This window comes from Rhinolophus sinicus, linkage group LG03, assembly GCF_036562045.2.
Source record: "Rhinolophus sinicus isolate RSC01 linkage group LG03, ASM3656204v1, whole genome shotgun sequence".
In the NCBI taxonomy this organism is placed as follows: Eukaryota; Metazoa; Chordata; class Mammalia; order Chiroptera; family Rhinolophidae; genus Rhinolophus; species Rhinolophus sinicus.
The window spans coordinates 38,586,612-38,602,329 of NC_133753.1; the positions used below are offsets into that span (position 1 = coordinate 38,586,612).

Sequence of the window (15,718 nt, forward strand, 5' to 3'; positions counted from 1 at the left end):
TTTTTTCTAAACTCTGACCCAAACACAAACATCCTCTGAGAAGCAGTTTTCATTAATCCCTGGGATCTCAAGGAGCAATTGAGATGAAAAAAAGCAGTGGGAAAAGTGTTAGGAAGTTGAAATTAGTGCCTTTCCTTCTCTGAGACTATGCAGTGACGTTGGGTTTTGTCTTGCATCTCAATACTGGTATTTGGCCAGGCCCTAGAGGTTAACTGAGGGTACTGAAAGTGCAACGGGAATACAGTGATCTGCTGGGAGGTAAGCGTCCAGACCAGCTATGCCCCAAAGGATACAATCTCCTCTTCCTGCAAGGGAAATACTATTAGCTTGTTCAGACCATTAATTCTTTTAAATCACTGCTCAAAGGAAACTGAGGTCAGTTTGAAACATGCAAATAGCATTTTAAACAAGGGAAACAAAGACATCGGTCAAATCTATTTACTCCAGCACAGCATGGTAGGAAAGAAACATGCTTAGTTTCAGGGGTTCTGTTGACTGGCCTGGCCTTTGGCATTCACACTTGGGGAAAGATGGCTGAGAAGGAAGGAGAAACTTCGACCTTCATGGTATGCAGAAGGGAAATGAAATCTGAGACCATTCTCAATGATTGTCCCATGTTATTGAGGTGGTTAGAAGAAAAAATATATAGTACAACTTACTCCAACCGCAACTAAGACCACTCTGTCTCAACATGTTTTTGTACAAGTGTTGGGAAAGGTCTGAGCCCTGACCTGGTGCTTCTACTCAATAATTACTAGACCTTGGCTGATTTGTAACCAGACTGGACAATAGACAACCAATTGAGCTGTCATTCCCCAAACAAGCCCTGGTCACATAGAGGGAGGGAGGAGGAAAGGAAAGCAAAAGCAGAACACAGGCTCTTTGAGGCCTTGGTCAAATGTTACCTCTTCTAGGAGATGACACGGATTTCTCCCTAGCACCCTTGAACTTAGTGAGTGTACCTCAGTTATACCTTTTTCATAAGAGTCTATCTCATTCCTATTTGTCCTTGTGGTTATCTGCTTGCCTTCCATCTCCTACTGGACCCTGAAGGCAAGAACCGAGCCACACTCACCATGGAATCAATGCACCTGGCAATTCCTTAAAGAAGGCAAGCTACTGGGAGGGTTTAGGTATGGGTCCAAACAAGGTCTGCCTTGGACTTAACTTCAGGTTCCACCTGGGGCAACTTCTTAGTGAAGAGACCACTGAAGCACATACCTGAGCCTCCAGCTGGCACTCGGTGAGGGCCATCATTTCCTCATAGGTCATCTGGGAGAACAGCGCAGCGTACTTGTGCAGGCGGAGGCTTTTTAACCAGGCTGGAACATCTGCGGTGCAAGGTGTGCGAGAGATGGGGAGAGAAAGTGAGAGGGAACGGGAACAGATGACAAAAGATGTGGGAACAGAGAAAGAAAAAGAGCGGATGGTCAGAGGGAAAAAAAAAGAACAAAAATAAACCTTTATGTTACTACTTGTTTAATTTTGGCAGCAAATTATGGACTTAGATGTCTTGGCCTAGCCCTGAGATTCTTACTTTAGCCCTGTTGGGCTCCCTTATTGCACATTAGACCAGGGAGGTGCTACCTTTGGGTCCATGGGCTTCAGGGTATATAGGAATTCCCTAAAATTGTATCCCAATTGGTGAATATATGGATAGTTTTCTGGCAGAGAAACATCCATAGCTTCTGTAAAATTCCCCAAAGGGTTCATGACCAAAAAAGGGGCACGGAACCACTGCATTAGCCAGACGACTGACTGCATTACTGATGTGGAAAGAACTGACTTAGAATTTTAAAACTGCATATAATAGCTCTTCACCCTCAAGAGAATTTCTTTCTAGGTTCAGTGCAGATCTCCACATGCTGTTTCTGCCACTTCTACAGTGACAGGAAAACCAGGCAGCTGTAGGTCCCCATGGGTGGAGTCGCTGTCATTCTTAGCCTGACGTCTTTCTTCTGCCTTCCTATACTCCAGAGGGAATAGGGCATCCAGGACTCCAAAACTATCACGTGCATGCGTGTGTGTGAGTGAGTGTGTGTGTGTGTGTGTGTGTGTGTGTGTGTGTGTCTGCTGACCATTTCCCCAAGCTATATAATGTATCTGGATGTGTCTCTGACATTTTCCTTGAATGTCAATGACAAATATACCAGGACTTGAAAAATCCAAAGATTGGCTAAACCATAGGGTAATGGAAATTCCAAACGCATCCGAAATAAATCCCAAATTTGGGATTCTAGAATCAGGAAAATTAAATAATAGTAACTGCATTGAAAATCCACAGGAGAATTATTACCTTGCTAAGTACAACCGAAAGAAAGCACTTGCCCATGCTCTTTTAAGTCAGAGATTTTGAGCTGATAGGATCTTTGAAAAGTCTCTAGAATCACCTTCTACCACTCCTGATTCCTTCTACAGATGGCAAAATTAGATCATTAATTCTAGATCACAGAGTAAGGATGTGGTGAAATGGGGACTAGAACCAGGTCTCCTGATTTCCAGCTTTTACTTACATTGTATCAACTTCTTGAAAAATACGGACAACACAGCCCAGCAGTGGGAGGGCTACATAAACAGCGACTGCAAAGTACTCTGAAGCGTTGGGCAACTGTTATTCATGTTTTCTATAAAGCATTAGCCATTATTAACCATGATGATCGCAAGATACTATCACTAAGTGCTTTATTCTGAGGCACTGACAGAGACCACAAACACTCCAAAATAAGTGGAAACCTTCCAATTCTTCAGTGTCTAGAGTAGGTACCTGGGATTTATTCAAGAGGCCTGGCCTTCCCTGAAATCAGGCGCTGCTGTGGGTGAACCAAACCTAGCCTTAGGGAATGTGGGTATGGGGATGAGCTCCTGAAACCCAAAGATATAGGAGGGGAGGATAGGTCTGCTAAGCTTACTTCTTGATTTGCAGTAACATGAAGACCAAAGAAGGAGAATTTCTGGAGAAATAGAAGAGGCTATCCAATAGCATTTTAAGAACAGATTCAGTCATTTCAGGCAAGAAATTACTTGGTTCTGTGCTTGGAGCCCTTCATTCTACTGCGACAAGTGGAGAGTCCCTCTGGGACCATTAACCACAAAGAGGCAGGGCTTCCCCAGGTACATAGTACCAACCTCCTACAGCCTCCTCACCGCAACCTGTGATTGGTTCAAGAGTCCAGGACATGCCAGCTTAAGAGGTGCTTCCTCCTGTGACATCCTGGAGCTATTTTACCGGACTTTATTCTCCACCATGTTTTTTGTTGCTGTTAAAACAGTGCTCATACTTCTACAGAGTGAGCAGCAAATAACTACAGCTCTGGCTTTCAGGCCAATGACATATTACCGCTTTGTCACCAGGTTTCCTGTTCGCTATTTACATCTTAGAAAAGCCCCAAGTCGCTGCTCTGAAAACTCAATGATCATGACTCAGAGAAGTCTGGGTAACCGAATGCCACACTTGGGCACAATACATCACAGAAGAGTCTGGAATAACCTCATGGGCCAGATTTTCACCGGTGCCCTACAGCTTAATCATGCAAAGCCCACTGATGATTAAACAAACAGAATCCTGAGCTACTAAATCACGTTGCAAACTGGGTGCTTTATAAGCCAAGGTGACAATATGGTACTTTAAGAATTGGGGAGAGTGGGGTGCAAGTCTTGGCTTGGCAAGTTTCAGTTCAATCAGTGCTAGTTTCTTTCTATAAAAGTATTTGACAACCAGTACTCCTCTGGATAGGGGAATGGAAGAACCTGCCTCATTCATATAGTCAAAATGCAGGCCATTGGGAGCTGTTTTCCTAGAAAAGGTTCCTACACAACTTCAGAGCATGGCGAGTTCGGCCTTCCTGGAGTGTTATTTCTGGATATGTTCCTGGGAAATGCAAGCTCCTGTTGGCTCTATGTTCTTTGAAGCAGGCACATGTTGACTCCACTTGTACAGCCAAATCTCAGTGTCTAGCTCAGTGCTGTCTGCCTAAAGAGCTATCCATCCTGCAACGTGAACTGATGAACAAAGAAGAGGAAATTCCAGTTCTTAAGAACATAGCCTACTAACCTTCCCTCCCTGGTTGGCAGTGAGGTACCTTACTTTGTCAAGATTAAAACACAACACCATTAAAAGTAAAACAAACCAGAGAACTGAGCACCTTCACTATTTGACTCCACCCATGTGGGGAATTCCAATGACTTGGATACTAGTGTCTGTAGATCGTTGGCCAGGGATGAATTTTACCTAAGAGCTCAGGTCCTCTTGCATGGTCTGGGTGCCACATGGTTGGATGCAAAGCTGAGTACCACCTAACATACTGTGTTTCCCTGAAAATAACACTTAACTGGAAAATAAGCCCGAGCATGATTTTTCAGGATGAACCCTAAATATAAGCCCTAATGCATTTTTTGGAGCACAACTTAATATTTAAGACCCGGTCTTATTTTCAGGGAAACACAGTATCACCTCAGACCTTCTGTTTTCATTCTGCAAAACTGTGGCTATGGTTGGAAGACACAGAAAAGCAGGGGAGAAGCAGAGGTATTTCCTGGAGGAGCTGATATGTGGTCAAAGACATATATGGCTCCTGAGCTCCCACCTCTGACTGGCACTCAGCTGTTTCGCTTCATCAGGGTTGTATCTGACAGACAAGCCAGTGGACCTCCCAGACTAGAAAGTCACTCTCTTATCAGCGGGAGAGATAAAGATATAGTGCTATAAGCTGGGATGACTTCCTTGCCAAGTGTGGGCATACTGATATTTGCTCACTCAACATTTACTGACTGCCTACTATCGGGGCCAAGCTCTGTGAAGTCATGTTCCTGCCATCAAGGAACTTTTAATCTGGAGAAAATGGCTGACCCCCCGCCCTCCCCCCCCAAGAAAAATTATAATAGCTGCAGGACAAGTGCTAAGTATTCAAAGTTCTAGAGGGCATGGAACAATGAGCATTTTGGTTTGCCTTGGGAATGAGGGATGGCTTCACAGTAGCAGCAATGCTGGAGCCACTGGGCAGACCATATTGAGGAAGCCATTCCAGGAAGCAGGAACAGCAAGTAAACAAAGCACACAGCCAAGAGAGCATTCAGGGTTGAGCAAATACTTGCGTAAAAGATAGACAATGGCTAGACACAAGGTAGGGGCAAACAGGCAGGGGTCAGGGGATTGAGATCTGCAACGTTGAAACAAAGAGAGTGGACTTCGTCTTGTGGGTTTTGAGAAGCTGTTGAAATCTGAGCAGTAGAGGCACAGTCATGTGAGAAAGACGGTGACTGTCAATGGGAAGGCTGGACTGGAGGACGGTGAGAGTGTGGTCAGGAGATGAAATTCCAAGCCCTTGGAATTGGCTTGGGAAGGCAGGGCAGAGAAGGAAAGGATGTAAATTGACAGTATTGGAAAATCAGGGAAGATAGTGAGTAAGAGAGAGAAGGAGACCAATTAGGATGGCTCCTCTGATTCAGGTTTGGTGAGACAGAAAAGGCAGGGCAGCAGCAGGTTTAGGGTGAGAAGTGAGAGATGGTGAACTCCACTTTAGATCAGTTGGATGTCACTGCCTTCGTCATCCAGGTGGACAAGTCAACAGCTCAGGATCTCTGAAGAGAGGTCTGAATCAGAGAACCAGTCTCCTCCTCAGTAGCACATGGTGGTGGTTTTAGCCATGAAATGGGTGCGAGCACTCAGGGAAAGAGATGGAACAAGAATAGGGGAGAGCCAGGGTGGAGCCCTAGGAGTGCCAGGCTTTTAAGGGAAGGTGTGAGAAGAGGAGCCCATGAAGAAAACTGAGAAGATAAGGTCAAAGGGTAGGAGGTTGCTGAGAGAACGCACCACCATTCATGGGCCGCCATGCCACAGTGGTCTACCAAGTTCCTTCTAGATCTTTTTGCAGTCCACAATGGTTTATCTTCTCGTGGCCATTTTTTTTTTTATAGTAGTGCTACACCCATCTTTTATATGGTCTATATTTACCTTTTGGTCTTTACCAATGCGATCAAGTTTCCAATTACGCTGACTTCTAGTTCCCTTTTAGAGTTTGGATGAATCAGCCACAGAGAAGCTTTGTGGTGCATACAACAGCTCACACAGAAGCTGGGCTGCAATTAGAACTCAGGCTGCTTTCCTCAAATGCCTGCTGTGGGAATGGCTGCGAACACCAGTCAGATCAACAGACAGTACAGCACCTGCCCCACCACCGAGGAGGCCCCCCAAGTGAGAATACTGGGACCAATATTGTTGAAGGGCCCAATATGGGAAATAACAAAAAGGGAGTAACAAAAAGGCATCCCTGGAAGAGAGAAACATGAACAGCCTCATTTTCCACAAGAAAAGAGGTGGTGGTCAGCTGCGGTGGTCCTGGTACCTGCAGCTGGAAGAGAAACTCTCATTCACCACAGAAAACCAGGCTAATCTCAGACAACTCTTCAAGATAAGACTACATCCTTCGTCTTTGGGGGAGAGAAAAGGAAAGCCAACTGAGGGGTAGGAAGGGACTAACTCTTCAGTGTTGAAAACATTCCTTTCAAAAATGAAGAGCAGAAGTCTAGCAACACCATCAAGATTACTGAAGACTGTCTTTATTTTCGGCCAGAATGGGGAACCCAATTCTGTTCCAGCCTCTGAGCAAAGGAAAGAAGACATCTTGATCTCTGGTCCCTGTGGAGCTATAAGCGTGCTCCTGCATCCTGAGATGTGTCCGCGGTAGCTTCTGGGAGGGGGTACATGCTTGTGGGGAGCATGTGTAGGTCGCAGGAGGCACAGAGATGGCCTACTTTGGGGTAAAATACCCACTTAGGAGGATTAGATACAAACAGAGGGACTACATTTTTCCTGGTACTTTCCATTAGCTATGACATTCCTAAGTGATGTTCTAAAGGCAGCCTGCTTTGCATTGTTAAATAGTGGCTGGGTTCCACATCAAAAGCTGCACTCTGTGTGCCGGCACAGTCGTTAAAGCACCTCACATGCTTGGCAAGGAATGGTGGCTGCAAGGCTCAGGACCTTTAGGAGTTGGAGGAATCTTAGGGATTTGCTTTTCAAAGACATCACGACTCTCAGCCTAGCTGAGAAGAGACAGTGTCAGTCTGAGCCTATTGGACCTATCTGTGCAGGTCATATGTTGGCATTTGGGAATAAAGAAAGTAAAGAAAATTTACTAAGTCTTGGCCTTTAAGTTAGAAGAATTCAAGACAGTGCCTGGAAAGCCAACGTTCAGAAAACAGTGACTCGCTCCCATGTCAGCCATGCTGAAGTGTCCCAGCCACACAGGGAGATGTGTCACTCCCACTCTGTCAGTCCCCTGTATGACCCTATATTCACAACCTTTCTTACAAAGGCTTCCAATGGGTTCTTTTCTCCTAAAAAAGATCACAATTCTCAATAACTTTTCTAATCTCATTCTGGGACAGGCAAAGATTTAAAGGTCTACATTTCAAAAACAACTCAAAACCCCAAACTGGCTATTTCAGAGTAGGCAATATGTTTCTTTTGCTATGGACAAAAAAACATTTACATAAGTTTCATCTAAGAAAGACTCCTTAGAAAAGGCAAACTGAGCATATTTTCATAGTCACTGGTCTCCTTCTCTCTTAATTGCAGTGTTTCTATCAAGGTTACTAGAGCCAAAGGCTTCCTTTTTACCTCTATCATATCTGTACACAAACTATAAACAGCTTTAGTTACCTCTGTATTTTTGTACTAACATAATGCCACACATCATAAGGATACCCAGTGAATGTCAATTTGTAATGGTAAGGCTGAAGCTCATATCAAGAGAAACTGACCCCCCGATTTCTACTCCTCTCACACTGATAACTGCGATGAAAAAGTCATGGACCTTCACACTCTTAGGAGCCCAACGGTATGGGCTTTGCTACCAGAAATCTGGAGTGGAGTCCCCCACATGAACTTCACTACAGGTAAGCATAATGCTTAAACTGTGCTGGCGAAGAGAGGAGCCAGGGCTCTTAAAAAGACTGGGCCAGAGCAAAGCACGGTGCACTGTATCCTGGCTGGCACACCTCCACGGGAGTGTTCTGCAGGGCCCCACACTCACTCACCCTCCCCCATGCTGTCCGCCTAGTCTGTTTCTTCTCCTATTATACTCTTCGCTATAGATGACACCATGAGCGACGCAGATATCCCAGGCAGAAACCTGGGCATCATACTAAATTCCTCCCACGCCATCACTGTCTACATTCCATTAGTATACATTTATCTCAGAGCAGTCTCCATTCTATCTGACCAAGATCCCACAAACACACTATGGTCTCCATTCTCACTGCCGGTTGCCTTGGTCCATTTCATTTTCCTCCTCAATTACTGAAATCTTCTACCTTTCAGCTGGCCTTCCAATCCAGGATCCCCTGTCCCTTCCTCACTTTGATTTATCCTCCACACTGCTGTTAGGGTCCTATTTCTGGCAAGCAAATCTGAAATTTCAGCAGCAGGCCATTCTACTGCTGAAATTCTTTCAATAGCTTCTACCAACGTCAGGATACAAGCCAACACCCTCCGCAAAGCCTAGCATCTGGCTTTTCCCTCTCCAGACTCCTTTCTCATGTGCCCTTAACACTCAAGCCATAGGACCTACTTGGTCCAGCAGTCTCATCCCCGTGCTTTCACACATGCTGTTCCCTCTGCACAGAATGCCCTTCCCTCACCTTATGTATTTGACTAACCTGTAGTCATGCCCTGGGACTCAGCTCCAGGCCGTTCCCCCTCTGGGAACTTGCCTTGGTGCCGGCCCCTACCTAGGGCAAGTCTCCAAGACAAGGTGTGTTCCTAGCTGGGCACCTGCATCAGGTACCTGCTTGTTGCTCATGTGATGGTGAGTCCCTCGAGGCAGGAACAATCTTTTTCACCTCTGTCTCCCCAATAGCGAGTACCAGCAAAGCCTCTCTCAACAGGTGCTCAAAAAAGGCAACTGATTTCAACGAGGACAAAAAGGAAACCCGTTAATCCACCTTTCTTCCATTCTTTCTGCTCCCACATAACATGGCCACATCCTCCATCAACAACCCTGGCCTTTGGAGAAGTCTCTAGTTGTTAGGTTTCTGCATTTCAGAGGACGTGATGCTAATCTGAGGGTAAATGTGCTTATTCTACCAATGGACTTCTCCTCCATATTTTCTCTTCTTTCTAGGAATTTAGCGGAATGTCTTTTTTCCCCCTTCTTGGCCACCCAAAGGCTTTGTGTGAGAGAAGAGGTAAAAGAGAACATTCCACCCACATGATGCTGAGGGACAGGAGGATATTATAAGTGAGTACTGACTCAGACTCAAGAATCCTTCCCCTGGGATAAGTCACAGTGAAGCTTTTGCACAGCACAAGGACAACTGAATTTAGAAACCACAACCAGTATATTTAGTCCAAACATGTATAAACAGTAGCCACCACAGGCAATGTTGAAGGGGGAAACTTTCATATTCCCATTCAGATTCTCACTTCTGTGCATTAAGTTCTAGTGGAGCAGCTGATCCCATCCTTTCCTTAGCCTGAAATATTCATCTGAGACCCCTGCCCCAAGGGACAGGCAATCTGTGCTTCAGAGCTGACTTAAAACTTCAGGATACGTATTTACTATAAAAGGAAGAACAACGCAACGCAGGCGGATGATGTTACTCCTCTGAGAGCAGGAGTGGGTCTATTTGGGAGAGAACTTAGTGACTATCCTCGGCAGGGAGTGCTGCCACCAAGACAAAAAGGCGTTGAGATCGGTGTTTGTGAAAGCATAAAAAGAGCCAGAATGCTGGGCCGTGAGCTTTAGTTCACACTTTTGACCCAAGAGGCACATTTCTGAGGGACAATTCATAGCCAAACCTGGCTCCTCTGTCTGGATGAAAAGGAAGGAATGGACGAACGCAGTATTTCAGCACGGTATGCACAGCTGTTGGCAAGAACGACGAATTCACACTAAATTAAACTCAATTATGGTGACTTTTTATTCTTTTCGCAAGGTGTGGGGTGAGTACTGACATGCATCCCCTGGAGATTTGGAACGCCTCCAATTTCTACTACAGATTCCTTGTTGTTCTAGTAAACGGGCCATTTAAAAATTAGAAAAATAGCAATTAGATGATGGCATCCTGAGGTGGACCAGCACACAGTGTAAAAAGGGCTGACACTCCTGCCAAAGCGCCTGGTCACAAGAAAGAAAGGGATGTGGATCCGAGAGGAAGAGCTGGCTCTTTTTAAAAGCACTTCATTGGATGTCATATTTCATTTCTCAGAAAGTATGAATTAATTTGGAAGTTCAAACCGGCATCTGCTCTTGGACCAGGGAATAAAATGACACACTCGGGACAGGCTTGTTAACGGCCGCTCTCCGGCACTCTCCTGGGAGGCCATCTTGCACAGTCTTTGATGGTGGCGGCCTGAGCAGTGGCCACCCTATGAAGACATATTAAGGCAGGGCTGGGGGAGGGGCACTCGGATTTCACAGACACTGGCCCCTGACTCTGGAATGCTGTTTTCAGGTGTGGACATTTCTACTGCATGACTTTCATGTATTGGCTGAATTGCAAATATACTTTTCCCATAAATAGAATCCTTTATTGTCTCTCATGCTCCTTCCTTCAAGTATGTATTGCCCTTTAATTTGCTAAGGGCCTTATACTCTAAACACTAATACAACTCTTTGGGAGAAGTACAGTTCAATAGGTCAGCAAAAAGTGGATACATATATAAGAGAGTCGCCCAGTCACCAAAGAGCCAATTTTATGACCACAACCCTTGGGCCAATCTAGAAAATCTTGGATATTAGATCTTGTCTGGGTCATTTTCTGATTGAATAAGTTCCGAGGAGACAATTCTCATCAATTCTAAAGGAAGGAATCGAAGAAGCTTACACAGTATATGGGATAGCTTTTGAACTTCGGAATATAGGACATTTATTAAATTTTTATCTCATTCATTTCTCTTTAAAAACGTGCACTCTTTACTCATTTCTCACCTCAGAATGCCAGCATGCCATCAGCACACCTTTGCCTACTTTGAGAGAATGCCTAAGGTGTGCAGAAGGTCCCCCAAAACAGAAGGAAGGAAGGAAGAGAGGAAAGAAGGAAGGAAAACAGGAAGGAAGGGAGGGAAGGAGGAGGAAGGGAGAGAGAGAGTGGGAGGATCAAATAAATAACAGAAAAGAAAAAAGAAAGGGAGTAAAAGGAAGAAAGAAAGAAAAGAAAACAAATTTCCCATAACCAGTCCATGGAACCAGCATTCCTCTCTGAGAGAGGTCTGTATCCTGGTGAACGGCCTTCCCGAAGGACCCTCCTTACCCTTCAATGTAAAGGCCAAGGCCTCCTTCCCACAGCTACCAATTAGAACCACACATACACTTTCTTGGAAACACACCATCCAGACACTCCACTTCACCTGGAAAGAAGCTAGTCCAGAGCAATGGCTGTCTCTGCCTGTCCTGGTCCCTCAGGTACTTTGCTGCCCCAGTGACAGATGCCCTGATGGGCTTACCTAAAGCATGGCTGAGCCTCATCAGCTTGCTACCCATCACCGGGGGCTCAGCAGCCTGAGCACATAACAATGTAGCATCAACTCAGAAAGGGTTTTGCCAGGTCTCCAAAATTATGACATATTTTCCTGAAAGCTGTGGAAGAGAACACACATCCCCCTCCATGCCAAAATAAGCCATTGTTTTTGTTGCCTTTTAAGAACCTTTAAAGACCCATTTGTATCACCAGAGGACAACATCAGGACATATCCCACTCGCTCTGGGCATTCAGCACAGGCTCCATCATGGGCTGGGGTGGGATGGGGAGGACGCAGGTCTAAGCAGCGTGACCGGAAGGAATGCCCAGGGAAGCAGCTTCATGTCAGCTTCATTCCCCTTAGCTGACACGTTCCAGTTTTCAACCTGGTGCTCTCTTATAATTGGCACTTTTCTGGGCAGCTGTGGGTGCCAGGATTCCATGGCAGGGAGGGGACTCGGTACAGAACCTCCGATGTCAACACTGATCCTTTTCAAGGAAAAGATCAGAAACAGCAAAATCTCAGGACAATTAATGCCAGCAAAGAGAGTGCTCTCAGAGCCTCGCCTCAGCATTAGAGTCCCAGAAGCACAACTAGTTATTTTTTCATCGAAAAATTGTTATTAGTGTGTCTCTGATGAGCATCTTTCTCTAAGGACTTCCTAGCTCTTGAACAACTGGTGTCTAAAAATACAAGAACACACGTATCCTCCTTGAACCTATCATGGGTAATTTGCAAATCTCTATCTCTCTATAAGTATCTTTAGAAGAGGGTAGATTGACAGGGCAATACAGGAACACTTATTTATGCTGCACAGAAGGCCTTTATCACCTATATGCAAATCTGTTATCAGGCTTAAAACACTGTCAGAGAGTCTCAGTGGTATTTTCATGTCCCTTATACAGATGCAGAGAAAAGGGTTTCTTTGGATACCAAAGGAAAAGGGAGAGAAAGCAAGCAAGCACTACTACAGTTGTGCATTAAGAGAGGTTTAATAAAAGGTCCTGTGGTTGGTTTTGCTGAATTATTGACGGTTCCCTGGCCATGGCAACACATGCCCCACAAGGTAGAAGGCTGGAGCAGCTCTGTCTTTACAAACAGGGCAGACTGAGGAAAGTTCGTGCAAACAGCAGATCCTATCAGCGTTGGCTGTGACTCATTTGTCTGCCAAGTCATTGCATTTAAAAAAATGAAAATAAAGAGGGCGTTGACCTCTCTTGCTCTAGTTCTTGCTTCCCAGGTTTTGGCAAGAAGCCCTGGAAGGGAAATCCCAGCCCTTTCCTCCTTGGTCAACCCTGGAGCTCTGCAAGGGATGGATCCAATGCGTAAGCCTGGGGAGGGGGGTGGGCTCCTTCTCTCCTACTGACTCCCTCTCTGTTTACCATTCTCACTCCAAATAAAGGGAGGGACTCTATTCCCAGTCGTTTCTCGTTGAGTCACTCACCTTTCATACCACTACCTTCTTCTTGGAATGTGTTACGAGCAGTGGTCTGATCTTCTAAGTGTTCACTCCCACCACTTCCTGAAGAGGCTACACTGCTTTGTGGAGACAGGGGGGCATGATCGGATGGGAGGCACTGGGGTCCTCTAGCTCGCAAGTCCTCATGAGACATCCATCCATGTCCTAGAGGCTGGTTTGGCACATTCATGGGTGGGGTAAGGGACACAGATCGTTTCAAAGGGCTGTGGTGTGCCTGGCCTGAGAGAACTGGAAAAAAAAATAAAATGAAATAGGTTATTCCCCCCCCTTTAGCCTGGGCCACAGAAGAACCCATAATACCCCTGAGAGATGCCACTAGCTGTCTCACAACTCCATCGGTGGTCACAGAGGATGAATACAGGCCTTGCCTGGTCCTTCCCTTCAGGGTGGCTAAAAAGGATGCTGTCTACATCTCGGTGGGCTGGGTTTCTCCAAGGAGGCTACACCTATAGTGCCCACACATCTGACCTTAGCCTTTGTGGGATGGCATCTAGTTTTAGCTCTAAATAGAAATCAGGATTCACAGCAGCACGCCCATAAATCAGGGGAGACTTGACAGCCTGGCAAAGTGGCTATCTGCCAAGAGTGAAAAGAACATGTGCTGGACAATTTTTTTAAAGACACAAAAAATGACATTAGCCACGTGGTTAGGGCGGACTTCCTGACCAGCAGGGATCTTTGCTGGGCTGAACTAGAAGAAGGTAGACTAGTCCTTCCAACCAGGAATCAGGGGAGCTATCAGCTCTGAAGGGGGTGCAGGCTCAGCAAGGGTCCCAATACTAACACAGATCTCGGGGAATGGAACACCGGCGGCTGTGTGTGAAAGGGTCGATTCTTTCCCCTGGCTTCACAGGTTACTGCCAAGCTTTATATTGAAAACACTTCCAGGTAACAAGGCTTTCATTCAGAAGCCAGTGGGGTGCTCTTAGTAAGCCGGGAATGGTTTTCACTAGCATGTTCAACCCTTCCGCACAGTGGGCAACATCTGTGTAGCCCCCACTTTTAATTTCTTTTCCAGAAAACTGGGAAAAAGCAACAAAATGCACATAACTAGCCAAATTAAATTGAGGTCATTCAAGGGAGGTATTTAACCAAAATCAACGCCGAGGGAGCCGACGTTACCCTTGGTTGGTTTTTCTGGGCGTGTAAAGTGACAACTTTACAAAAGAAGTCTATTCATAACATTCTCTCAGCACTGGTTCCTGACAGGTCCAGTTTATTCTGACGGCTGCAGTAATAACATGGAATGGAGCCACATGCATTTTTAAACATTTTTCAGGGAAGCCATTAAGTTCCATCTCAGGCTCTATTCCCTCCAATGAGGTATTTGCTCTCCCAAGTCCCAACTAGCACTTCTTTGCTGGTGTGGATCTTTCTGTGTTTTTTTGGAAGCAGACCTGACATCTCAATGTAGGAAGTTCTGCTTTGCGTTAAACTGGATTTCTGGTGGGGCAGCACCCACATAAAGGCCTGAGTGGCAGTTTACCTTGCCCCCCACTTAGAAAGATAAACACCAGAGCCAAAAGGCTGCGTGTTTCCAGAAGGTGTGTTTGGGACAGAAGCGGTGCGGGTTGGCTGCTTGTGGTCAGCTGACATTAACCAGGCCCTGGGGCAAGGGGGCTCACACCTTTATTGTCAGTGTTTCTGTCTGGCTTCATGTGGCCAGAAGGGCAGCCTTGTGTATGAAAGGGGGATAATGAGAAGGACTAGAAACTTCCTTATTAACTATAAAGGGATGAAAAAAGGCAGCTGCCGAGTTTAGTATTTGTAATCTGAGAAATTTCTAGTTTGGGTAGATTCTATCAAAGGCAAGGAATTATCACATAACTTAAAAATATGCAGAGGGAACATTAAAAAAAAAAGTTTTTTTTTAACCCTAACAGGCTGAAACAGCTTGCCTTTATACTAAATGGACTTGGAAAGAAACTATTTAAAAAGGCTCCCTGGAAAATGCATTGCTACCTGGTTGGATCAGAATTAGCAAGAGAAAAAGAAAAGGAAAAAGAAAAAGCAGAAAAAGAACAAAATAAATAAAAAGGAAGCAGCAGCAAAAATGAAGAGAGAAGCCAATAGGAAGAAAATCCAGACATCCAGAAAATCCATTTCATGCCTGTCTAAGTATTTGTATAAAATTGGGTACACTTTTTTAGGGCTGCCTGAGCGCTGGGACTTTCAGCATAGATGCCTTAGCTTTCTGCCATCTCTGCAACCATTTCAGAATATCTGGTGCTTGCTCTGAATGGTGCCAGCCAGTTGTGCCCCAAATGGACATGGGGGCTCCTTTTTACAGGCAGGATTAGAGTGAGACTGAAACCATATAAATTGGCCTTATCAAAATGAGAGACACAGCTGGGCGTTGGCAGAAAACCCTTAGCACCGACCCTGGTTAGAGGCGAAAACTGAATCCATAACCATGGGTGGTAACTCTGCTAAGATCCCCATCTTTGGATGCTATGAACAATACCACACATATGTAGCAGCTGAATTCCATTATTGGGTAGAGCCAGTTTGCTTCTTTCCATCTGAAGTTGTCTTACCATCCATGCCACCTCCTACTGATTGACAGACATCCTTGGGGAAGCTGGCACTCTCCAAGGAATCCACTGGCTACTGAGAATAGAACTAAATGTTTCCCTAACATAATGGGACTTACAGGTATTGATTCACAGAAACCTACACCTATTTCCTCATACACTCCTTGACTGAAGTCACAGGGCATGAACTTGGCCTCTGCCTCTAATAAAACATCACTTATATCTAAGGTCCCAGGGCTTTTT

General features: G+C 45.3%; 2 protein-coding genes across 7 annotated transcripts in view; one reads left to right on the forward strand and one right to left on the reverse strand.

Moving 5' to 3' along the window:
* GCH1 (GTP cyclohydrolase 1) overlaps positions 1-15,718 on the forward strand; it is a 139,981-nt gene that overhangs the window by 117,363 nt on the left and 6,900 nt on the right. The window contains exon 7 of one of the 3 annotated variants that reach the window (XM_074327458.1): positions 9,123-9,225. The exons of the other annotated variants lie outside the window; for them this stretch is intronic. Within the exon in view, the coding sequence (XP_074183559.1) occupies positions 9,123-9,213 (91 nt within the window). The 3' untranslated portion in view covers positions 9,214-9,225. Of the gene's footprint in view, positions 1-9,122; positions 9,226-15,718 lie in introns of those variants that run through there. 3 annotated transcript variants of the gene reach the window in all.
* SAMD4A (sterile alpha motif domain containing 4A) overlaps positions 1-15,718 on the reverse strand; it is a 216,173-nt gene that overhangs the window by 39,372 nt on the left and 161,083 nt on the right. For 3 of the 4 annotated variants that reach the window (XM_019725735.2, XM_074327456.1, XM_074327455.1), the window contains exons 4-5: positions 12,906-13,169; positions 1,222-1,331 (exon numbers count right to left, since the gene is read on the reverse strand). In XM_019725735.2, the coding sequence (XP_019581294.2) occupies positions 1,222-1,331; positions 12,906-13,169 (374 nt within the window). The remainder of the gene's footprint in view (positions 1-1,221; positions 1,332-12,905; positions 13,170-15,718) is intronic. The other variant, XM_019725736.2, reaches the window with a different exon arrangement.